Source organism: Uloborus diversus, chromosome 3 (genome assembly GCF_026930045.1).
Source record: "Uloborus diversus isolate 005 chromosome 3, Udiv.v.3.1, whole genome shotgun sequence".
Lineage (NCBI taxonomy): Eukaryota > Metazoa > Arthropoda > Arachnida > Araneae > Uloboridae > Uloborus > Uloborus diversus.
The window spans coordinates 201,143,722-201,170,403 of NC_072733.1; the positions used below are offsets into that span (position 1 = coordinate 201,143,722).

General features: G+C 34.2%; 1 protein-coding gene across 1 annotated transcript in view; it reads left to right on the top strand.

Moving 5' to 3' along the window:
* The window catches only part of LOC129218511 (NEDD8-conjugating enzyme Ubc12-like), a 40,885-nt gene extending 15,724 nt beyond the window's left edge, over window positions 1-25,161 (top strand). The window contains exons 4-5 of the mRNA XM_054852799.1: window positions 16,552-16,615; window positions 23,925-25,161. Coding sequence (XP_054708774.1) covers window positions 16,552-16,615; window positions 23,925-24,065 — 205 coding nt within the window. The 3' untranslated portion in view covers window positions 24,066-25,161. The remainder of the gene's footprint in view (window positions 1-16,551; window positions 16,616-23,924) is intronic.
* Window positions 25,162-26,682: the final 1,521 nt, after the last annotated feature.

Below are 26,682 nucleotides of genomic sequence, written 5' to 3' on the forward strand. Positions count from 1 at the left end.
AGGAATAGCTTTGCGGCTGTAAAACTTCGTTTATGTATCCAGTACTGTTCAACAGGGTTCGTACGCCCTTGAAAAACCTTGAAAAGTGCTTGAAAAAAAAAGTTCATTTTCAAGTGCTTGAAAACCTTGAAAAAGTTTTAAAACCTTGAAAAAGTTTCTTAGTGCTTATATTCTCTCAAAAATCAACGATTGTGCTTAGAAGTTTTAAAAAAGTATTTCACCACTGCAATTTTCTGAACATGTGCTCAGTATGCAACATCGCGAAAAATTGCTTCCGTGTTTGGGATTTCGATCCTTTTGCATTTTGTAAATATTTTGATGTTTTTTACAACCGAAAGATATTTTGACATATGGTACCTTAGATTAGTTTATTTTTTGTTTAATTTCATTAATTAACAAAGAAATTAATTTGGAAACCATGACAACATTGAACTTACTCGGGTTTCGCGGAAAATTGTTCTTGTGTTTGAAATTTCAATCTTTTTGCATCCTGCAAACATTTAAATATTTTGGCTAATCAAATGTTAGTTTCGCATATGCTACCTTAGATTAGTATATTTTTTGTTTAATTTTAATAAAAAACAAATAAATTTATTTAATGGGAAACATGCCACGTCGAACAAACTCAGACTTAGCGAAAAATTGCTTCTCGTGTTTGAAATTTCAATCTTTTTGCATCTTGCAAATATTTAAATATATTCACTAATCGGATGTTATTTTCATACTAGCTGCGTGCCCGGCGTTGCACGGGCTACCTAAAAAATGTAAGAGCAGTCCAGTTGATGCTTTTGTAGTACACTGACACTAGTTTCTAACGCATTAAGGAATAAATAAATGCGCGTAAAGCAAGGTTTGCAAAACACCAGTAAAACATATTTTTGCCAAAACACCTCATCAACGTTAATAATCGTTATCAATGATACAAGTTATGAGTACATTTTCAGTCAGCACAAAAGGGGAAAATATATGCATTATCAACTATAATCTTTACTCACGTTAAACTGAATTACATCTGATAGACTATATCGGAAATATTTATGCACAATAACAATCCGCTTTTTACATAAAATAGTCTACTACCCGGCGTTGCCCGGGTGTTTATTAATGCAACATACCACTCAGATAAATATTTGGATGGATTCTATCCACATGGTCGTACAAGAATTACATCAATCCGTTTTCCAGGTACAAACCCTCAAAGAACTCAAATAACTTGTAAATCACTCATTTACTTTACGACGTGCACGGTCCTCCTCGAAAATGAAAGTTATGTCATGTGACGCGTATTTAACAATCAGGCTTGAACAAAAAAAAAAAAAGCAAAATTTTGCTGCAGATTACGGCAAAATAATCGAAAAGTAAACAACTTAAGCTGCGTCGCCCGGCTTTGCACGGTCCACCTCAAAAATAAAAGTTATGTCAAGTGACGCGAGTTCAACACTCAGGCTTGAACCAAAAAAAAAAAAAAGTCCGTGTAGTTTTGCGGCAGATTGCGGAAAACCCCCCAAAAAAGTAAACAATTTAAATCCCCTGATTACAGGAAAAGCCTCAAAACAAAAACAAGAATTTTACCTGTTCATATTCGAGAAAAAGAAATGGCAACAGATCTTTCATCTCAATGATTTTCTTCACGCTGTAAATTTTAATAAAAGCGTTCATCCGGAAAGTTGAGTTGAAGCACTGAATAATAATTTGAATGGAGGAAAGCCTTCGAAAAATAGTGATTTGATTTTGAAATCTAAGTGTCATAATTAAAAGTTTTTAATTGATATCTCCGCTAATTATTATCGGAGAATTATGTTAAATAGCCAAACATGAAGACGGGAGGATTACGAATCCATCGATACCTGGTTCGATGGTCAGTTCACTGTCGTTCGGGAGAAGAAGCTTGGACATAGATAGATACTCAGATTTTATATGTATAAGATTTGCTACCGTAGATTAGCATTTTTTATGTTTAATTTCAGTAAAATATAAGTTTATTTTATGGGAAACATGACAACATTAAACTTAATTCGCGAAAATTTGCTTCCCTTGTTTGAGATTTCAATCCTTTTGCATTTTGTAAATATTTTATATTTTTGGCAATTAGTAGTTATTTTGACACTGCTACATCAGATTAGCTTATTTTATTTTAATAACTAAAGAGTTAAAGAATTTATTACCTTGGTCTTGTTTAATTATTTGCTTATTTATTTTTGCAATTTTGAATGATTATCTTTACCTGATTTTTGGTCATAACAGATTTTTTTTTAAAAAAATTTAAATTTCAGCAGTTGAGCACCTAACAAATTAACTTAAAGTTTGTATTTTAAATATAAAGTTGATTTATACAATTTTATTTATAAGTACATCATTTTTTATGTCTGCTAAAATAAATAAGGTGTATAACAGGGGTGGTTGTGTTATGATTATTCACTTGAAATCCAGTAGTGTTCGTTTTTATGCTTTTACCTCCCTATATCTCCAATTTTCCCCTTTTCCTCAAATGTTCAAAATTACTACTTTATTAAGGTTGTGGGTACTTGGAGCTTACTGAAAGAGGCTTTAATCAGCAAAGGGGTAGATAGCTTAAGGAGGGTCGTTCATCTTCATTTGGATCTAATAAATTGACCAGTACCAGCCTAGCTAGGCCCAGTACCTGTTGCTGGTTATCAACAGGCACTGGGTATTGTATTTCTATGCAGAATATTTTGACTTAATAAACTATTTTATGAATTGTATGCATAGCAAAAGTTATTGTTGTACATATGTATATTCAAGTAATCGGGGTCTTAGTTTTAAAAATTATTCCCCCCCCCCCCCCCCCCCTCGCCCCATTTTGCTCTTTGAAACTTTCAGGTAATTTTTTATTAACTCACAAATCACAATTACACCTGAATATTATTGCCTTTCTAAATTTAAATTCTAATTTCAACAATAACCCATTTTTTCCCAAAATAAAACTACTTTTGTCATAATATATGTCAACTTATTGTGAACCTTTTCAATTTCGAAATATGGCTCTATAAATCTGAACTTGCGCATTTATTGTCTATTGCAAGTTAATCAATGAAAGCTGAATAGGCTCAAGTTTGCATTCAGAGTATTTATCACTGCTTAAGCTGCTTTTGTATATTTTGAGGTGTAGAGACTGGACTGTGGACTTTCATAAACTTTTCTTACTTCCTAATTTTTAAATTTACTCGAGGACAGTTGAAATGCCTTATTGGTTGAACAGCTAATAAATACATACGAATAATTGATTTGCATACTTATAAATGATTCGCAAACCTAATATTTTTAGAACTTAATAGTGCAAACTGAAATAACTTTCTGGGTAGTGTTTTTGTCCTAAACGCCCTTATATTGTAATAAACCACTGTATAGATATTGGAAATAAATGTTGAAACCAGGGGGGGGGGGGGGGAGTGACTTCAAAAACTCCTCTCTGGCAATGCCATTGAACATGGGTATTTTAGTTTCTTCCCATAAAAGTTAAAAGCACTTATGAAAGGTTTTTTTTAAAGTATTAATTTGCTGATTCTAGAAAATATACAAACCTCTGACTGCTGCAACCTTTGAAAAACCTCAAAATCAAACCTCTTGGTATCTGCTTCTCTTTATGACCAAACTTTTCAAACATTTTCAGAAAAACTTTCAACGCAGTAGATCTTTCATCAAAGTGTCTCTCGTTGTAGAAAAAGCAATTTTGTTTTCCTATACTTTTTTGTATTATTGCCTTATTTCTATGTGTTTGTAGTAAATGAAATCTGCATACAATATTTTTAGTACAAATTTATGATATTGCCTTGAAAACAAAATTTTTTACCTTGAAAAGTACTTGAAAAGTGCTTGAATTTTTTTCTGCCTAAAGGGTATGAACCCTGTTCAAATTGCCCACAATTCGTAGCAATTGTGATCGTCCATGATATGCTATGGCACCCCAGACCATAACTCCGGGTGTTCGTCCACTGTGGCGTTCGATAATGCACTCCGGAATGTGCCGTTCACCGGTATAGTGCCTGACACGAAATCGGCCATCATGGTGCCACAACTTGAAGCAGGATTCATCAGAAAAGACGACATTCTGCCAATCATCACTCCAGCTTCTATGCACTTTGGCCCATTGTAGCCCCAGGCAGCAATGGTTTTGCATGAGAGGAATCCTGTATAAAGGAATCTTTGCCCGCAGCGCACTCTGCAGCAGCCGTCTCCGAATTGATGAAGCACACAATGAAACACCTGTAGCCGTTGACCACTGTGCTGCCAATTGTCTAGAAGAAGCTGTGCGGTTCGTCAGCGCCAGACGCACCAGGGGTCTGTCATCTCGAGCTGACGTTACATTTCGGGGTCTACTCCCGGATTTCCGAGATGTCCGACCCTTGTCCGTCTACTGCTTCCAAAAACGCATGATTGTGCTGCTGTTACGCTGCACACGAGCGGATACTGCACGGTAAGGCAATCCAGCTTCATGAAGGTTGACGATTCCTCGTTCAAACTCCGAAATTTGCTCAAATTTCGCTTTCTTTCGTCGAAGAGACATAGTAAAGATTTAGTTAACGGGGGGTTTACTCTAGCATATAACCACCGATAATCATACAGGCCTCGCTATAGCTGTCTATTTATATTCAGTTTGATCCGCCGTTCAGAGGGTTCTGCTCAGCATATGCATGTGCTACTGGTCTGCAATTCTGATCATTTGCATATCATGCCCTACTTTACATTTCCTGCAATTTTCAGCTCACTCACGTAAGTCCTTCGTGGTGTTGCAATTTTCAAACAGGAGTGTACTTTTGGCAAATCTCACTTCTAGGCCAGCATTTTTACAGCATTTCCTTGAATCTTATTTGCTGTGTATTGACCCATGTTTTACTTTATAGCTTTTTTTTTTTTGAAGATCTTTTCTTATTCTTTGACACACACATTGTTATATTTTCTAATTATTTTAGAATATTTAATTAAGAAATCTGGAGCTAAATTTTGAAATTATCTACTCAATGGGTAAAATTGGGATGAGGAATAAAATAAGTTGTATCAGAATAAATTACTTTGATATTTTGTAATTACAATAAAAACTGCCTGTTTTAGTGCTGCCAGTAGTTTTATGAAGATTACAATATGTATAAGATTAGTGGAATGCTCACTGAAATAGCTCCAACAGTAATAAGAATAAATTAACTAAGTTGTCTCAAAAGTAACTTGAAGTTTTGATGCAGAAAGTCAAGTTAAACTTTTGATGTAATGCAGTGGACTCGTGCTACAGTGCAATTTGATTTATGTGAAATAGCTATAATGCAAATTTTCCAAATGTAACAGATTTTAGCTATGTGAATTCATCTTCCAAAACACGAAAATTTTCAGAAGGAAATAGGGGGATATTCGTATCCACTTTGTTATTGCTTACTAAATATTGATTTTATGGATAGACTTTCATACTGAAGCATCACCATTACTGGGGTGCTTCCCCAGGATTAACAAAGGGCATTTTTTCTAGACTAAAAGGCATGTCGTAGCCTCAAAGCAACAATGGATAAAGGTCGAGACTCAAAAATTTTCTAAGTGGCCAGGAAAAACTTAATGGCCTCCATTCTCGCCACGTTTTGAAGAAAAAAAAGGAAGGTGATTAGTTTTTATTTCTTTCATAAAAATAAACGAATAGAACTTTGCGCAGTTTAAAACAGAGTTATTCAATATCTGTTTATTTATGAATGGAAAATTTAAAGTAAGTAGTTTTTTTTAAATGTATAAATAATTAAATAAAGGAGAAGCTGGCAATAGTTTCAGGGCATAAAACTGGTCAGTAAAAGTCAGTATTTTAAAAATTGCTCAGTATTAGTCAGTATTTACAGAATTTAGTCAGTAAAGTCGGTTTTATTTTGCAAATTTACTAAATAATTAATTTTAAGGTAATATTCACTGCCAATTTTGTTTTCATTTTCTGATTAACTTTAAATAAACTTTTAAAAATGCCAAAAAAGCAATCAATTGCTAATATAGCAGCCCAATTTCGCCTACCTGGTAGTCTGTTTTACTAGATAAAGATCTTTGCTATTCTTTTATTCGATTGGGGTGATCCAGTTTTATGTGAAAAGCCTAGCTCCCTCCTTCCCCCTAAAGCCCTGGATCCTTCTCCTAAGTAGCGACACGGGGAGTTGTCGGCCATGTTGGGGCCAAACACCGGCTGTCTTCCTATGTCTGCTGTGATGAAATAGTGGTTTCTTAGTAACTCCTTGTTAATAAATATTCCTAGATTCTTCGAGATAACAAAAATTTGAATGTACATTAACTTTTTTTAATTTTTACTTGATAAGGAAACTAATTTTTATATCAAAGCATTTTAATGTGCCAAGATGTTTTACAATAATTCTCTATCCTTTTGCGAAATATTTTTTTAGTCTCGTTCCCGAAAGCATGGAAATAGGATATTTGTTTTAAAAGAATAGATATTAGGATTGTATTAATTATCAGAATAGCACAAATAATTAATCATTCATTGATTCATTGCAGCAGATATACTTTATTAACCAAAAAGTAGTTTTTTTTTTTTTAATCGCAGACACAAAATTAAGCTTTATGTTACAAGGGTTTAAACTACTGATTCTTTGAATTTTAAAGTAACATAATCAATGTATAAATATGATACTTACAGTTCCAGTTTGTATAGAATATAAGTTTTTATTATTAAACTGAAATGAAATTTCGAATTGAAAACAATGTAGTATTTAAAAATAAAGCGGCTTTCTTTCTTTTCATTAAAACAAACTTTCACTATTTATTTCAAGGTTTGAATTCTTCTTTGAAAACTTATAATTATATTTAATCATTTATTTAAAATATGATCAATCGTCTTCAGCATTGAAGTTTCACTACACAAAGTAGATTTAAATAGAACTTCGAATGAGTAACGCAATGAAATGCAAAGTAAGATTTTCTGCCTTTTAATAAAATAAAATAAATGCTGTTAAAGTAGCATGTTCATTAAAAATAACACAGCAAAATACGGTGAGTGTTTCAAGTTATATATTGCAAAATTGTTAAAATGTAAGATATTGGATAAGTATAAATGTTTTTATACAACATCAACTCTCTCAAGAACATAATGTCCGTGAATAATTGATTGTTTTCTTTTTTAAATGTAAATGAATAAAAGAGGACATTTGTCATATCAACTCAAAAAATCATAGAATAAAAGTAATAAATTAGCTTAAGATTTTAAACAAAAGTTTTAAAATACATATGAAGAGATGAATTAATTACTCGTGTTACTGATTTTGTACTGCACATTAATGCATGCTTACAATTCTGTTAAACATAAAAGTAATAGTTGCTAGTTTCAAAATGTTGCTTTTGTTTCACTGGCATTTTTCCCGAATTCACTAAACAAGCATTCAGATTACAGATCTGAGGTAACTAGAAGCATTGACGATAAAGTTTTAAATATTAACTGCTCTAAAATAATTTGAATTTTAAATTTTGGCTAAATATATCGATATTGTTGAAGAAAAGTAAATAAATAAGGACCTGGCCATTTAATAAATGCGTGTTTACACAGAAAGGTTTCAGTAAATACTTTATGAAACACAAAAAATAGCAAAAAAATATCCTGTTAAAATAATCCTAAAAGAAGAAATGAACAAGAACTCACTGTAAAAACTCAAGGAATGCAATATTTTAAACTACGATGTGTTGGAAAAAAAAACGTGAGTTTGAATGCAAACAAATATTAAAAATATATACGAAAAAACATCGAGTTATACAGGGATGCACACTGGGGGGGGGGGGGAGATAAAAGAAGTTACGTCATCTCTGCTGATTCAATGCACCCAGATTTTACGTTTTTCTTTATTTCGTTTCCCTCTAGATAAACGATATAATTTGGTGCCCGATTCTGCCCTATTCACGCAGTTAACGGCACAGTAAGTAGATGCTAAAATGAACGAAGAAATAAATATACAAATAAATAAATATGAGCAAGAATAGCGCGAACGCAATGTTAAAAGACCGATAAGCACACAGATTTTGGCCCCAAGATGTCGAATAATTACCCACGTGATCGACCACATCCAATAAGAATAGGAAGCGACACCAGACAATAGGGGGAAACGATGTCGCTACTTCTTCTTGGTTCGAGGGCTTTACTTCCCCCCTGCCCACCCTTTGATATCGGGTATATTCTTTGAAACATTTTCCTGTTTTTACCCAAAGTACAAGGTAAGATGAAGAGTTTTTCAAGCAATAAGGTATACATAGCAGCTACATTTGTGTACAATATTGAGATCAGTAATTTTTTTTTTTTTAATTCTTATATTAATTTGTTGCGTTTAACTTTCATCATAAGTTCTTGCAGTATAGTGAACTTACACCCTGTCCCAAAAATTTAGGCACAAACATAAAATACAATTCACAGCCGTAATATAAATGACAGGATATTTAATATATGTATATACTAATAATAAACGGTATGTAAAGCACAAGATAAGGTTAATTTATTGGAAAAAAACATCATGCAAGGGTGATTACCTGGGGGGGGGGGGGGGTCATGGCACAAGTTGCTCCATTGAAATTTTTGGAAGGTTTGTTTTGAGGGACATTTTTCTCTTTTTTGGGGGAGGGAGCACCCTTGCTCTTAGGGAGGTGGGCACCCCTGCATCATATGTTGAATTTATTTAGAAAAACGGAAAATAGGGTATCCCATAATTTTGACACTGTTTCTCACATGCAAGTGGTGCACAAAAAATGGGGGGTCAGAAGTAAGGGGTGTTAGGAGACGGCATCCTAAAGCTGATTTTTTTTTTTTTTTTTGTAAAATTAGGCTACATTTTTAGATGTTAGCGTTCCTTTACTGATTATATATAATATAAAACTCTGGAAAGTGACCTCAAAAATCAGGACTGATGGAAACTGTAAACTTCCCCCTTCCAATTCAAAGTTGCATTCTTATGAATTAGCATAAGAAAAGTCCATTTATTTGGCAATTTGTAACAAGAAAATGAGCTGTCTCGACTATTAGGGAGTATTAGAGGACCATCTTATGTATTCCAATACAGGATTTGCTGAGCGGACCAAACTATTTCAGCAAGACAAAGTGCCTACTGATGCATCCAACTCGACAAATCTGTATTTCAACATGAATAATAGGCCAAACTTAAATCCAATGTTAAACAAGTGGTAACATCAAGGATGGATACAAGGGAGGGGCGATCACCCCTGAGGAGCCCTGCACCGGTAATTTCACCGAATTAAGGTCCAAAAACCATAGTGTAGGTTATCTTTGATATGACTCTAAGGAAAGAAATATGGTTCAAATCTAGCTCCCAAGAACTTTTTGGAAACAAAATTTCAAAAGTCCGTTTTTTAAAGTCTTTGGTGATATCTGGAGAAAACCAACATAATTATTGCACAAATATACAGATTGTATATTTGTGCTATAATTACTTTTGTTTTGTCCAGTTATTTCTCAGCACAGGGTTATTTCTCAATCTTTGGTGATGTTTGAAGGCCTTCTGCCAAACAATTTTCAAAATTTAAGTCTTGAAAGATAGGATTGTATGCATCTCTGGTTATTTTGTAAATCTGAAGTTCCAAAAGGCGCAATTTTAGACTACTTTCAATGATGTTAGGAGGAGGGGGATCCGAAATATTTTCCCGGAATTTTTATGAAATTGAATTTATAAAACGCAATTTTAGAGTACATGTAGATCAGATATGTTGGAGAGGTAATGCTAAAAAAGAACTATTGCCCGCTCCTTGATAAATTTTCTGGATCCGCTCTTGGGCAACATCGGGCACAAAAATTATATGAAACTGGAAGCTAATATTTTTCGACACAGGAATAATTTGTTATTTACGATGGAAAACCATATGTTTGAAGTAACTAGAGGTAATAGAAGCACATTTTTATATTTTCATTTGTAATTGTGTTTCTGAACCTTAACAAAAAATCATAAATTAAAAAGTATTTGTAATTATAGGACACCCTATTTTCTAGTTATTTTAATAAATTCAACACATGGTGTTTTTAAAATAAATCGCCCTAACTTGTGTTTCATGTACTGGTTATCATTATAAACATAATATGTGATATAAATCCCTCCATTCGTATTGTGGCATCTTCAGTCCTGTGCCCTTTTTGATGTCGCGCGTCCATTGTGCGACGGGGATGCCCGACCGTACTCTGTGGAACTGACGGACAGCTATTCTTCTTCTACGCCTTTGTGCCTTTGTTGGAATACCGCTTCTACATAAAGGACTAGACTGTCTGGTACCACTTCGGACAGTTTTAAAACCAGGTGTGACGAGTTTGCCTGACAGCCCTGGACGGTGTCCGACTTTGTCGTTGCCGAAAAACCGCAGACGGGGAGGTGTGCTCCATGTTAATGAGGCGCCGGTCGACCAACGAATCCGGGCCCTGGTTTCTTCTACAAAAACAACGTAGCAGTGTTCGTCACCAAGTTTCCACCAATAGGATATTTTAAGGGGGCTTAGTGGACAAGCCCCGTTTCTTCGAAAAAGACCTCGATCCACACTTTTGAAAAAGCAGATTGCTCTAGGACTTGAGAGAAACAGGTGCCCTTAGGCATTTCTCCGGTTTCGTTGGAAACCGTGATTTTTTTTTTGTGACCACCACTGAGGCAACTGTGTTTGCCTGAATTTGTAACCCCATCAATGTAACGATTTTTTTTTTTTTTTTTTTTCTGTAAATAAATTTTTTTTTTCGTTAATTTTAAAAAGGGGTTTAGTCCTTCCTTGTTCGTGGTGTGATTTGATTTAATGAAAAGATTGGAATTGTTAATCTTTACATCTGTGACTCACGACGTCACAGTATTTTTACTGTGAATTGTATTTTATGCTTGTGTCTATATTTTTGGGACTGAGTGTAGTTTTTGTACATGCATAAATATTTGCTTATTAGTAATTAAAACAATCTTCTAAATATGTTCTGAGTTTTACTAAAAGATGTTTTCAACTAAAAATTAAACAGGAATAATTTATATATTTTTGACATTCTGTATTTCCTAATTTCTGAATTTTTCTTAAAATTGTTTTCCACTGAAATTTCAAAAAGAAAAAAAAAAGTGAATGAAAAACTGCTTAGATCCCTTTAATAATATTTTAAACAGTTGCAATATCTTTTAATTTATTTTCCTAGTTTCAGAAAAGTTTTATTCATATTACTAGCAGTACCCGCACGGCTTTGCCCGTAGTAGAAAATTATGAGGTCATTTGGTAAGCTTGTATATTTACGAATAATGATGAATTTCTCGCCAATTTGCTACATGTTCATTTGTTTGCCCATGTTCCACGTTTTTTAATTTTCTCGTCCACCACGTTATGGTAATTTGTCCTCGTTCACGTTATAATTTGCTCGGTAAAATTTTCTTAAAATTCGTATAGAAAAAGAACAAAATCGAATTAAGAAGCCTGTAGATGTTGTTTACATTGATTTTCAAAAAGCTTTCGGTAAGGTACCACATGTTGCTATACTTAGCAAATTAGCTGATATAGGAATAGGAGGGAAAACTTTCATTTGAGTAAAAAACGGGCTGACCGGAAGGAAACAAAGGGTAGTTGTAAGGGGAAATTATTCTAAATGGAGTGAGGTTTTAAGCAGGGATCCTCAAGGATCAGTGTTAGGGCCTGTTTTGTTCATTGTTTTTATGAACGATATTCATAAAAATATTTCTGGGAACATGAATTGTTTTGCTGATTATGTTAAAGTTATGGGGATTGTAGATAATGAAGAACAAGCAAATCAGCTGCAAGAGGATCTAGATCATATCACAGTGAGGGCTGATAAATGTGGTATGGCTGTTAATGTTGGGAAATGTCAAGTGCTACATTTAGGGCATGGAAATAAGTGTACAAGTTATTATTTGCTAAGTTCAGTCATTAAGCAGAAAAAGTTACTGATCTAGGCATCTTAATAAGTCAGGATTTAAAGTTTAGTCAACAGTGCAGCATAGCTATTAACAAAGCCAATAAGATGCTTGGGTTTATCAATAGATCTATTTCAAAGAAATCTGAAGAAGTTCTTCTGCCCTTATACAGAAGTTTGGTAAGACCTCATTTGGAGTATGCTGTTCAGTTTGGGTGTCCTTATCTTAAGAAAGATATTAATGCATTGGGAAGGGTTCAAAGGCGGGATACGAGGTTAATAAATGGACTTTCTCATTTAGACTACGATTCCAGGCTTAGAATTCTAAAAATGTACAGTCTTGAGCAAAGAAGAGACCGAGGGGACGTGATTCAGTTGTTTAAATTTATTAAATTGAAAGATGTTATATTGCTTAAGTTAAGCACTGAAAACAGGACAAGGGGTCATTGTTTTAAACTATTCAAATCTCAGGCTAACATGGATATTAAGAAAATTTATTATTTTAGTAGGGTAGTTGAACCTTGGAGTAGGTAAGAGGTGGAGGAGAGGTGAAGGAGCCGGAAGAGGTGGTAATGAGCAAGGGAGCAGATAGTTTTAAGAGGGCCATTGATCTTCACTGGGGATTGTAAATTCACTAATACCAGCCTAGCTGGGCCCAGAGCCTGTTGCTGGTCATCACATTTGTATTTGTATTTCGAAAAATCGTTTTGAGGTGCGCACCCCCATGCTATAAACAAATTGTGTGCCAAATTTCAGGAAAATCGGTCAAACGGTGGAAGCACTATGCGCGCCACAGACATCCAGAAGGAGATCCAGATTTTCAGTTTATTATTAGTAAAGATACAATAAATATGTGAATTAAACTAAACTCTCAGTCAATTTGTACCAAATTAGCTGTATATTATGTTGCTGCATATTTCAAACAAAACTAGCATCTGTTTCACTAAGTATGATACCCTTTTTTGTTACACCAAAGTTTGTTAATTTACTTTTAGTCAGTATTGTTGGTCAGTATTTAAAAAAATTTTGCTCAGTAAAATCAGTATTTTTGACCCTCCAAACAGTTTTACCCCCTGTAGTTTTAGTTGATAGCAAAGCCTCCATGTAGCAATGATGATCAAATACAATAATTGTGCAGATAAAATCTAACACTTTTCAAAAAAAAAAAAATAATAATAATAGAAAAAAAGGCCGGATTTATTTCACATTTTATGTTATTTTCAAGTTTTCAATGAAATAAATATCCAATTCTGTTTTTGGAAACTTGAGCAATAAATATCCTATCAATCTCCTCCCTCTCATGTTTATCCTTATCAGTCTAATTCTTCCAAAGGGATAAATTGTCTCCTCCCCCCATGTTGAGTTTGTGCAAGGAGTAGGGTAGTGATTCTTGGAGTTCAGCAGTGGCTTATCAGAATGAAGCCAAGTATTGTTCATTATTGTTCTCAAAGTGAAAGGCCCCTGGAAGAGCATTGTTTAGTTCATTTGTTGTTGTTTATAGCATTGTTTAGTCAATGCCCAGGCCACTTTTTATCCCTTGTAGTAACTGATAATTGATGGAAGGCATGCATTCCTTTTTCTCATAGTCAGCTCAATGGCAATCCAAGTTGAGAGGAGGGAGGGGGCGGATAGTCACTATTTTCACTTAAAAGACATTGTAGGAAAACAAGGGGAGGCGACACTGGCTCCGTATCTTTTAATAGTAAGAATCTTAAATTAAAAATTCACCAGTTCATAACCAAAAAGGCCATCAGGATGCCGTTTTACCGATAAATGGGCAAGTTGGGGTGCTTTCTAAGAATCAAAGGTAAAGTTGAGTACAGAGCCTCCTTCCCAATCCACTGGGAAGTTCTGATTACTGAAAGTGGAAGACCCTACATTGTCCTAGTCTAAACACTGCTTTGTTAGTATTTACAAATAATCAATCTGCATTTTAACTTTTTAAAAAAATTCTTAATATGAAAGTTGATGAAATATAATATCATGTATGTGCGCTGCTTCATTTAAAGCTGGGAAAGAGAAAGTTTCTTACAGTTAAAGAAAAGATATGCCTCCTCAATATGCAGAAGACCATTCATAATGATCTGATATCTTGCACAGCACAAATTAACATCATCTTCCTAGTTTTTGTTATAATTAAATTATAATTACTCTCTCTACTGTACAGTAGTATTATAGTGCAACCTTTTATTTATAAGTATAATAATAATTATTATTGCATACTGTACTTATAGTATTGTACTTTATGCCTTTTTGCAATTGGTCATTGATTTTTTGCGTCGTAACAATACTTTATGTTGACTAGTGCAGGTTATTTATTTATTTTTTAAAAATCAGTTCTTTATGTGAGAAACATTGAGATATGCTTAACAAATGGATAAAACAGTTTGAAGGTTGTTTACAAGTGTCTAAAATAATTGTCCATGTTTGTCAAAACATCGAACCTTTTCATAACATGAAATTTCTATTTATTCAAAAGGTCTTGGAATGTATTCCTCACGTAAGTTGACTCAACTGTACTTGAATTTTGCTACATTGATTTCTATGGATAAATAAGCTAAATTTGATTGATGCTTATTTTGGTTTTTTGATAGCTATTGCAGCTTATCTTTGTGTACCTTTATATTAATTTATATTCATATTTGACAAAGAGGAGCTTAGATAAAGAAAAGATAAAACTCAAAGTTTTTTTTTATATCAGAAGGCTGTCCAGGAGTTTTCACAGGGTCCGTTTTTTGTGGAAAATCAAATAATTTTGTGAAAGTTCAAATAATTCTGCAAAAAAAAAAAGAAAGAAAGAAAAATTGTAAAAACAAAGTTTTAGAATTTCGAGATGGCGCAACTGGATCATTGGCACTTAAAGTTGAGTGTTTTCCCTATTTTCTGTTGAGAATGTAATTCTTGAGTGTGTTTCTAGTATTCGGGGGGGGGGGGGGGGGCGCACCTCAAGTATCAATATTTATCTACCATTCTACCTTACGTTCAATAATACTAGAAATGTATGTATATAGTATCCTTATATATTATTTCTGTAGCTTGTTTTTGGTTTCTACGCCAGATTTTCCTCAATTTTTGATCGATTTCTTTGATTTACACCTTATTTTAAAGCTTACCGTGCTGGCTACTGACGAAAAATAGACCCACGGTCTAAAAATTGTTTTTTCTGCCAAAAAACGTGTTTTAAAGAACCAGAATGAGGTTTTCGGTTAAACTTATAACTTTAACTTGCACTATGACCGACAGAGCTGAATAGCTTGATCGGCAGAGCGTTCTCCTCGTAACCAGGAGAATGTGTGTTCGGGCCCGCGTCTGGACGATCTGCATCAAAAAATTTGAGAAATATCGCGCATTGCATGAACACTTAATTAAGTGAATAACAAATATGAGGATGGAAAATAAATGAGAAGGAAACGCTCCTTGCTGTTATGAAAACTTGATGTGACTTTGTGCTAAATTACTTCTAAAATGTATGTTTTTTTTTTTTTTTTAAAGCTTTGGCTCTGGTGTAAGAAAATTAAAGCATAATGTAAGCGAAAATATAAGTAACAGGTTTAAGATTTCAGACTACAATAGAATTGTTTTTTGTTCAGAAAAAAATAATAAATCGTATATTGAAATATATATTTTTCTAATGAGTTTTTGACTCTTTGTACAAATAAAAAAATTACTACCTCAATTTGAAGGGTAAAATATATATTTTTTCTTCTTTTTGCAAAAAAACCGAAAAAAAAAGCTTATCACATTTTTACTACATTCAAAAAGCTACGCTTAAAAAAGAGCATAGTTCAATTTATTTTGTATTTTAACCGTGCTGTTAAATGAACAGTTCAAGCAGCCTGCAGTAACAAATTGTAAAAATTTTCAAAAATAAAAACATTTTTCTTCAACATCTTATCTTATATATTGTTCCCCTCTCATTTTAAAACTTATCAGGCTGGCTAATGACGAAAAGTAGACTTATGGTCGAAAAATCAAGTTTTCGAAAATGCCCCTTGCTGTTTCAAAACCTTGATGCAGCCTGTAGTTCTTATGCATTTTTTAAAAGCAAAGTTCTAATGCAGTTTTCCATTTTTTTACGTCGGTTTCCGCAAAAAAAAAAAAAAAAAAAAAAAAAAAAAAAAAGCCTGTGCATATGTTCATATTTTCATAAAGCTTAAAAGCACTGTACTTAGTTGTTCGGTTAAATTGATGATTTTTTTTCGGTAGAGCGTTCGGCCATAAACTATCTGAACTTCGGGCAAGTTTGGGCTGTCCGACATAGTATCAAATTTATATTAGTATTACGCATTACATGTACTCATAACATACACACGTAATAAATTAAATGCAGTGGGAATGCTACTTGGTGTTTCGACTCCTGTATGCAGGCTACAGTTATCATTCACTGCGTTATTTTGATTTGAGATTTGCTCTTTCAATAAAAAAAGAGGGAAAGATCTGTTTTTGTTTATCAGAATTTTATAAAGGGTTCGTTTTGGTTGATCGGACTTTTTTGTGAAGGGTCCATTAACAAACCCAAATTTCCTCTGGCGAGAGACAGCTTTATACATACATACATATATATATATATATATATATATATATATATATATATATATATATATATATATATATATATATATATATATATATTATTAGTAAATGCTTTTATTTCATTGAATGCTTTTAAGATTTTTTTTTAATCTTTCATTTAGGGAGGATTGGAAACCTGTTTTAACCATAAATTCTATTGTTTATGGATTGCAATATTTATTTTTGGTAAGTATATTTCCAAACCACTCATATTTCTTGTGTGATCTATCTGTAAAAGGAAAATAATTACATAATGCACATTTTTCAGTAGACTAATTATTAATAGTTTTAAAATTACTGTTTAATTTAAACCACGAAAGCATTAACAGGGTCCAAGGTCATTAAAAAGTGTTGTCAGTTAGATAACTGCTGAAATTTGTTTCTGCTATCAGGATCTACTAGGGGTTCTAGCGGGGATAGTAGTTACAATAAACCAGTGGTTGTGGTGCTTGCGCTCTTTTTGAGCACCCCTTTTTCACTTCATGTGTTCTTAGCTTATTGGAATTCGCACTCATTCCTCGTGCAAGACCTTCTTGAGTTCAGTTGAGTGCATAAAGGAGGAAACAGTCCATGGACTTTGTTCTCTAAAAAAACCCACCAAGGCTCAATGATGTTCAGACCAGGGGACTGGAGACACCATGTTAATGTTCCACTTTGTCATTATGATGTAACCATGTTTGAACACAGTGGTGTGTGTAAATAGGATGTTGTCATCTTTGAACACCAAATCTTCTCCCGGAAAGTGTCTGAAACATAGATAGAAGATGATTGATGAGAATGTTTTCATTATGTTCAACTGTGATTTTCCCCCTCAGGACAACAAGAGGTATCTAACTACGTGAAGATATTGTTCCCCACACCATCACAGAACCCTCTCCATGCTTCCCGGTAGGAACCACGCAATCAATATGATATGCATCTGCCGGTTTTCGCGGGACAAAAACACTTTCAATCGTCAATACACAACTTTTACCACAACAGGCGATTAAAAAAATATACATTCAAAATTTTTAAATTTTTTCAAAAAATGTCAATTTTTACATATTGTTGCCTCAGAGCAACAGTAAGACATCTTAGACCCTATTCTAGAATTTGATATCTTACTGTTGCTCTGAGGCGACGATATTTTACGAAACTTCAAGGGACCGGTGGGGGATCTAAATGTATTTTGATTTCCAAAAAAAATTTATACTAATGTTTGATGACAATACGCAACTGTTTCAACGGCAGGTGATTTTGGATTTTAAAAAATGTTAAAAACGACCCATCCTACTGTTTATATATACACTGGTGTTCAAAAATTAAGGACGAAGTCGGAAAATTAGCATATCAGCTGAACAAAGAGGCAGAGCGGACAGAAAGACCAATCAGGAGATTAAGTAAGGTGATGTACGGTAGCACATGCGCAGATATGCAGGCAGACGTAATGGGGGAATGTCTGAGCATGTTGTCGGTGTAAGATCAGTATTTCTGGCAAAGAGATTGCACGCTGAATAGCAGTTAAAATCACACCGAGCTGCTGCCTCAGCGAGAAATGGCGAATAATCAATCTGTTAGACAACATCTGGATAATTTTACACGAGGTCGAATCATTGGGAAGTTGGAGGAAGGGGGCAGTGTGACAAGTGTGGCTGCAGAGTTCGGAATTGCTCACAGCATCGTTTCACGACTTTGGAGACAATTTCAAACTACAGGAACAGCTATCCGCGGGTTCAGTAGTGGTCGTACACGAGGAACCACACCCGCAGAAGACCGGTATATTGTCTTACAGGCCAGAAGAAACAGGCGGCAGACAGCGGGAGAAATCGCTAGACACACGACACAGGCGACTGGACGACCGATATCGCGTTTTACCGTGGTCAGAAGACTGCACAGTGGTGGTCTGTTTGCACAGCTCCGTATCCGGCGGAGGCGTTCTCTGTGGTGCTGGGAACATTGGAATTGGAGAGAGAATGAATGGGGACGAGTACTCTTTACAGATGAGTGCAGATTCAGTCTGAGTAGCGATTCTCATCGCATACTCATCTGGAGAGAGTGGGGAAGCCGCAATTATCCCTCGAACATCATTGAAAGGGACAGGTATGGAGGTCACTGTGTTCTCGTTTGGGGAGGCATCATGCTTGGTAGTCGTACATGTTGGCAAAAGCCGTTTATTTTGGTTCTTGGAAAGATTCGTAAAAAGCTTGAATGTATTTTAAATTGTTTAGAACTTACCTGTAAATTCAAACCTATCCGAGAGAAATTGATTCCCAGTTTCAAAAGACTTAATTATCCGGCGGGCGTATGAAATTCCCATGTGACTAAACACCCAACAAGTCAATCACGTGTTTCGCCCATCGGCGGACGTGACGTCAGGCCTCAAGAGTTGAGGATCTTTCTGCTGAAAGCAGTGAAAAAGATAATTTAAAAAAACAATAGTTAAAATAGTAACTGTGTTGAGTTGCTTTGAGATGCAACAGATGCAAATTTTGATGACGTCACGTCATTGCGTCGAGGTAACAGTGATGATTTAAATAGAAAGTCAATCAATCAATCGATCTCTTATGATTTGCTTCCATTCTGCAGACGGTTTGTTTTGATGTGAGTATGTGAGCTCTGATTGATTTGTCCATGCAGGGGACGTGGAAGTTTATTAAAGAAATGTGAAAATAATATTCGTTTTGCCTGCTAGAAGTGCAGGAAGAGTTCTAAAACAGTACCCTATGTTTGGAAGGCGGTTTTGTGAAAATAAAATTTAGAAAGAAAGAGTTGATGTATTGAGAATTAGGCTTAACAGGACCGGAGGATCCGAAGCTGCTCTTCCTAGGTTCCGAGCTGGTTGGACCGTACGGGTTCAGTGTAGGGTGAGGCATCTCTCATAGACTGTGTGTCCCCTATTAGGGTGAGGTGACCTCTGATAGACTATGTGTCCCCTATTAGGGTGAGGTGACCTCTAATAGACTGTGTGTCCTCTACTACTGAATGTTCTCCTGTTTGGCATAGAAACCAGGTAAATAATTTCCTGTACTGCATATGGTGTTGAGTCCTCTACTGTGGTATGGGTGTGCCTGGAATGCAGTGACCATTGACAGAGGATGGTCTGTCATCCACGAGTGGACGTGTTTTTTTCAACTGAACAGTTCATCCTATTGGTGGATGTGGCCTTCATGTTTTGTGTGCCAAGTGCTTGTGTGTGGACTTAAAAGGGTATGAACTTTTCCAATAGTTTTTTTCTTGGACCGTACCAACAATGTGGCATGCTGTTTAGGGTTGTTTTATTGAGGATGTTTTAGAACTGAAATTTAGAGAAAACGAATAATGTGATATTTCTTGTTGCTATATGTTGGGGGGGGGGGGAGATATTTAATTTGTTTATGGGGATTTGATTTTATAAATGTTGAATATTTGTTTTTCCTATTTATACTTATACATATGTTTTAAATAAAATGTTATTTAAATTGAAATTCAGTTTCCATTGCTTCATTTCTCCCGACCCGACCATTCCACATCCGTTGGTCCTTTTTCCGAGGGCCAACAGTACAGACCTTCACATCTTCGACGCAGGTTCAGTCAACGGGACCCGTTATTGTAACGAGATTCTTCTTCCATATGTGCGTCTTTTTAGAGGCGCTATGGGTCCGCAGTTCCTTTTCATGGACGACAATGCACCATGTCATTGCACAGTAGCTGCCGAACAGCTCTTAGAGAGTGAGGATATTGAACGTATGGATTGGCCGGCACGATCTCCGGATCTCAATCCCATCGAGCATGTATGGGATTTTCTAGGCAGACGCTTGGCAGCTCGTACCTTACCGCCAGTAACGATTCGAGAGCTTCAATTGGAGCTGCAAGACGAATGGGCAGCAATGCCTCAACAACTCATTGACACCCTCATTCTCAGCATGGGCAGATGCTGTGAAACCTGCCTAGCAGTCGGGGGAGATCATATCCCCTACTAAAGACCCGATGTTTCTTGCTGGACACCCATCACAGGGATGTTTCGGCCTTCAGTCGCATTGCGCTCCATGCTACTTTTTCAATAAAGCTTCTTTTTATCCCTCTGATTTCTCTTTTAGTAAGTGTTGCTTACATTACACATGTCCTTATGTATTGGGATCTTACGGTATTAAATGTGTTGATTTGGAAAGCTTTTGTACAAAGTTATATTGAAGAAACCGTCTCGTCCTTAATTTTTGCACACCAGTGTACAGTTAGGGTATGTCATAAAAATTTTTTTTTGAACTTTGGCTTGCACATTTAGGATGCACTGTATTTGCACCCAAGAAATTCATTTCCAGTATTATTTTTGAAAATTGTTAAGGTTTAGCTACCGGGAAACGAGTTTAAAGGTTTGAACAAAAGGCAAAAATAGCAATTTCCAAAATTTTTATGTGAAAATACAAATGTTTGAATTCTTGTTCTAAAACCATTCAAATGCTTCCTTTTATGTATAACACAGTTTTCACAAGTCTTTATGATTAACTACACTTCTTTACAGTTTTTGTGCAAGAATAAACTGTATATTTTCGTTACATTAACCAAAAATGGATTTTTTTTACCATTTTTTGTACATTTCAATATTTTGACTTTTATGATCCAGTTTATTATTTTTTCTTCCAATAAATGTACACTGTGCATCTCTTTGTTGGAAATGCAAATATATTTTATTGCATTAACAACTGAGAACCCACCACAAGGAGGTAGCTGCACTTCACAAGCTGCACTCTGCCCTTCCCATCCACCCAACCAAGAAGCATAGTCATTACAAGACTTACATTTATGCCTACTGTACAAATTTAAATGAATTTCAATGTTTGGACTAGGGTGTAGTAAGTTGTACTTATGATTCAGTTTTGGCATTATGATCGTAAGGATGAAATTATCTCATAAATCCATCTCTCTTTTGCCTCTGATTTAATCCCTTTCTCTAATTCAACTCCTTCCTATTTTGACTGTCATAGGGTATGACATAAAAATGCATGTTTATTTTCGACTTGGAACATACATTTTCCCATGCATTTAATTATTTTGAGTTGATAGGTACAAAAAAAAAAAAAAAAAAAAACTGGCATAGTAAAAATCTACAACATTTAATACACATAAATTTTTCCTTAAGCACACATGCAGAGGGGGGGGGGGGGAGGGAATGAAAATATTTTCCATCTTAAACACATCAGCAAACTTGCACACAAGGACCTAGGGCTTGTATGAATAGTTAAATTTTATATCTTTTGAGTCACTTTTTTTTTTCACTTCAAACTTTCCATATCTTAACTCTGCATCTGATTTTGAACATTTTTACAATTTGAAGTATACGTTTAGACTAATGGTTACCAAAATAGAGGTCATTCAGGTTGAACGGAAACACCCTGTATATATAAAGTCAAACCTTGGTAACTCAAAGTTTGTAAATCTCCAATATTCTCGAATGTTCCTTTATCTCGAAGTTTTCATTGGGTTCCAAACTCTCAAGTTTTGTGGAAACTTCCCATAACTCAAACTACTACCAATAAATCAAACGTTTTACTGGTTCCTTGCGACTTTGAGTTATTGAGAATTGACTGTGTGTGTATACACGAGGGCAAGTCAAAAAGTCTTAGCGCCTTTTTTTTTTAAGCCAAAATGTTGCTAGGAATAAAAAACGAATATGTACATTCCCAGCAGTGAGAGTTCCTTTAACTGTTCCAGCCGTATCTGCTTTTTGCTCCGAAGAGCGGAGCTGCTATCAGTCATTTAAGATGACGGTTCGTATTCAGACTTCCACAGCTTATGAGCAGCAAAGTGTTATTTGTTTTCTATGGAGGAAAGGAGACAAATGCCCCTTGTGTATTTTCAAGTGAGTCTCCAAGAAAGACTTTTCTCCGTGCATGGGGAGCATTTCCTTGGGAATTGCTGTTTGCGTTTGTGCCTTGCTCCATAGAAAACAAATAACATTTTGCTGCTCATAAGCTGTGGACCTCTGAAGATGGACCGTCATCTTAAATGACTGATAGCAGCTCCACTCTTCCGAGCAAGAATAAGATATTGCTGGTGCAGTTAAAGGAACTGTCACTGCTGGGAATGTACATATTCGTTTTGTATTCCCAGCCATATTTTGGCTTAAAAAAATAGATGCAAAAACTTTTTGATTTGTTCTCATATATATATATATATATATATATATATATATATATATATAAAACATGAGGTACATTTCAAATACAAATTCAAATGAAATTTAAAAACCAACACAAAATGTACTGTATTGTCAGCACAAAGCTGCTGGAAAAAAAACAGTACAAACATATTCTAGAAAAACAAGAAATAGAAAATGCAAAATGCAAAAACCAGGGCATGTAAGGAGATAAATTGAAAAACGTGAACATGGGACTGATACATTGTCAGGGGAAAAACCAATCCCTTAATTTATGAGGCCCTTTCTATTTAGCATGAGGAATGGTCTCAAAAACATCCTACCTTCCCCCAAGAGCCTGAAAGAATAAATTTCACAAAATAGAACAATAACTAACCTGTATACATGCGGCAAAAACAAGAGAGCTCTGAAAATGTTGTCTCTTGTGCAGTCAAAACAAGAAAAGAAGCAAAAAAAAAAAATCTTTAATGCATTGCTTATAATTTATTTACAATAGTGCTCCTCAATGCTCATAGTGATGCGAAATTGAGTGAAAAGTAGCGAATAGGGCTATTTTTTGCCTTGACTGACAACCTAAAATTTCATTGCCGGCCAATCTTTGAAAGATGCAAAATTTGGTCACATTTTTAAAAGTAACATTTACTTTCTGGGCGACTTAAAAAAACTGTGCAATGACGATAGAAACTACCTAGGAGAGGAACTGTTAAAACTGCTTGAAAAGCTGTAGTTTCACTAGCAGCAATGATAACAAAGCAAAAGTGACAGACAAATGGTATCATTTTAAAAACTTTTTCTGGGGGGGGGGGGGGAGGTTTTACAAATGTTTTACCAGGAAAATTCTGAAAATGTTAATAAATTTGATTGTGTTGCAAAACTTAATGACATTTAAGATGTGATTTTTAAAAAATGTAAGGAGTTGGAATTTTTTTTATGTATTTTTATGTAGTACATACTAATATTTAATTTTATCCAAACTATACATGTTATAGTCTATCAATCATGCTCTATTCTTGAGAAACAAAATAAAAATTGTTCTTGAGATTGCTGGGAAAGGAACTTCCGATAACTCAAAACTATCCATTACTCGAAAGTTTTATCCAGTCCCTAGGGACTTCAAGTTAGTTCACTATATTTTGACTTTTAATGATAATGTTGTGTTTGATGTATATATATACATATATATATATATATATATATATATATATATATATATATATATATATATATATATATATATATATATATATATTTATTATTATATATATATAATATGTATATATATATAGGAGAGATTTATATAATGTAAATTCTGTTTTTTGTGTACTTTGTAAGATTTCTTTCTTGTTTTATCAACTGAATGAAGCTTGAATTTGTTTGATTTAGGAACCAAATCCAGAAGATCCCTTAAATAAAGATGCCGCTGAAGTGCTACAAAACAATAGAAGAGTATTTGAGCAAAATGTACGAAAAGCTTTGGCAGGAGGATATGTAGGATCAACATATTTTGAAAGGTGTTTAAAATAGTGTAAATTATAAAAGACATTATTACAATTGCTTCCACGTATGTTGACATAAGAGGAGTTTGTAATTTTGGGTGTAATGACATTTTCCATGTGTATGCGATTGGACTTACGAACATTCATTTATTTATCTATGTATTTTAGTGTTTATTTTATCAATTTTATGCAAGAGGCATGTTATTATTTATGTTATGCAAATACTTTGCTGTAAATAACTTTCCACCTTAAAAGTCTTAAAATGGTATTATATATTTATGCATAGTGTGTTCACCTTTAACCTGAAGGACGTATATTTTGCTACTTTTTAGTCCTCAGTATATACTTTTCATTATAGAATTTGTCAAACAGAAGTGCAGATTTGAGATTTAAGAGAAAAGTAGCCATACAAACTTTTTGTACAGTGCCCAGGTCCTTAAAAACATTTGCGCCCTAAGTTGCCGAAGTGAAAAACAGTATTTATCCTTTACTAACAGAATATATATTCATTTTATGTTCTATTGAGAAGTAAATATGATCGTTATATTATGATACTTAAAAACACAGTTCAAAAGCTGGTATGATTCTGGGGAAAAAATATTATTAGTAAGCTGCTCCTGAAAATGTGTAAATCACTATTAAGTGTGAAATGTTGTATGTCACTAAATATCAAGTTTTATTTCTTGATGAATTCTGGTCATACTAACGTGAAATACTTATGTTTGGATTGTTTTTATGTTTGTGATTTCCCTAAATATAAGTTAGGATCTAGGTCCTGTATGGAAACTTACAGATTGTATATTTTAAAAATTTTAAATTTTTAAATATCTTGACTCTGCATCTTGTTTTGACCATTTTTGCAATTGAAAGTATACAACTAGGACAAATGGTTACAAAAAAGGGGTTTTTCAGGTTAAATATGGATATGATGTATACATGTGGACATATATATATATATATATAAATTTTTTTATAAATGTAACAGAATAAATCATCAATATTGTAAATTATGCCTTCAAATTTAATTTATTTTTCAATCTTAAACATTTATTTAAATGAATAATTTCCAATTAATTTTGTAGTTGTGGAGAAGTACTAAAATAAATTTTATTCATTAAAATCCTTTTAAATAGATTTCTTGTTGTTTTTTACTCTTGTGTCAAATTTGCTGTTTGAAAATTTTCAAATTTTATTTCTGATTCAATGTTAGTTTTACTGGAGTAAGCATGATAAAAAAACATTGCACTATTGGCACCCTAATAATACATATTTCAAACATAAAAATTTTGTCAATTTTCAATTTTGTAATATATAAATCATTTAAAGAAATTAAACAAGGAAGATTTCAATTCAACATGAAAAATATACATAAAGTTCTCAAAATTTTAAATTTTAGCATTAAAAAATGTGTACAAAAAAACCTATGTACATTTTTGAAAAAAAAGGGGGGGGAGATAAAAAAAAAGGGGGACATTTATCAAGTCTCACTAAGAGCACAAAATTTGTTGAATGTTATTTTTGTTGAGTGTAAGCATTGTCTTTTACATTTCAGTTTAACCCTAGCATCAATGACCTGTTACCCGAGTACCTTTTTGCGACTTTTATCATATTTTTTATCATTTCTCATTAAGTCTTGGCAAAATTTGCTTTCAATCCTTGTTATTTACATGAGTCTTAACTAAACAAAGTTGTAACCATGTTTTCAGAAAAAATTTTGGTGGGGTTTTTTTAGCGTTAACAATTCTTATACTATTATTCAGTAACCAAGTACCTGGGTACCATTACACTGTGCAGCAATAAAAAACCCTTTAAAATGCTTCTGACACCAATATTCATTATTCTAATGTAAAATGACCCCTGAATCCACATGTAATCATGGTTCCCCCCCCCCCCCCCCATCACTCCCTTCCCTTCGAAATTGTGCCCCTAATTTTATTCAGTGTTTGACAGTTACATAGCCAATATTTATATTTGGTGGGAAAGGGAGCATTGTATGCACCGTTAACACCCATCTGAAAGGGCAAGAAGTCAAGAGCTCAAAAGCATGAACATTTGTAGCATGTTGGGACATGCAAAGGGGTATTCCCCCCTACAATGTGAAAACAATATTCATGAACATTTTTTTGTAGGGGTATGTTTTACAATGTTTTTGCCAATTTTGGGTGTAAAAACGAAGTTGATAACTCATTTCTAAGTCCCATGTCCGAAAAAATGTCCCTGTTCCAAAAATATATGAACATTTGTAAGCACTGCAAGTTGCATACGTCAGCTTCGCAGATCTTAGAGATGAAGAAACTTGCCGCATTATCGATATTTATTCAAGTTACTATCGCAGATATAATTAAGATTAAAAATGAAGTTAAGTACTTATAATATACACTGTGTTTATAATAATGTTTCATAATATACACTGTTTGTATATTTATATTTTGAAGGACACCGCACCCAGTGTTCTTTATTGAAGCATTCGATCAATCATGTCGGCAGCAGATTTTGTTTTTTTTGTAAAACATAATAGTTATGGCTTTTGGCTGACCAAAGGGTTGCTTTTGTTATGATGTGTTGTGGAAAGCAATCGTCATTGAAACCGACTGTGGAACTTTGTGTCTCTCACGTTGAAACTAATTTTTCAGTTGGAATATATG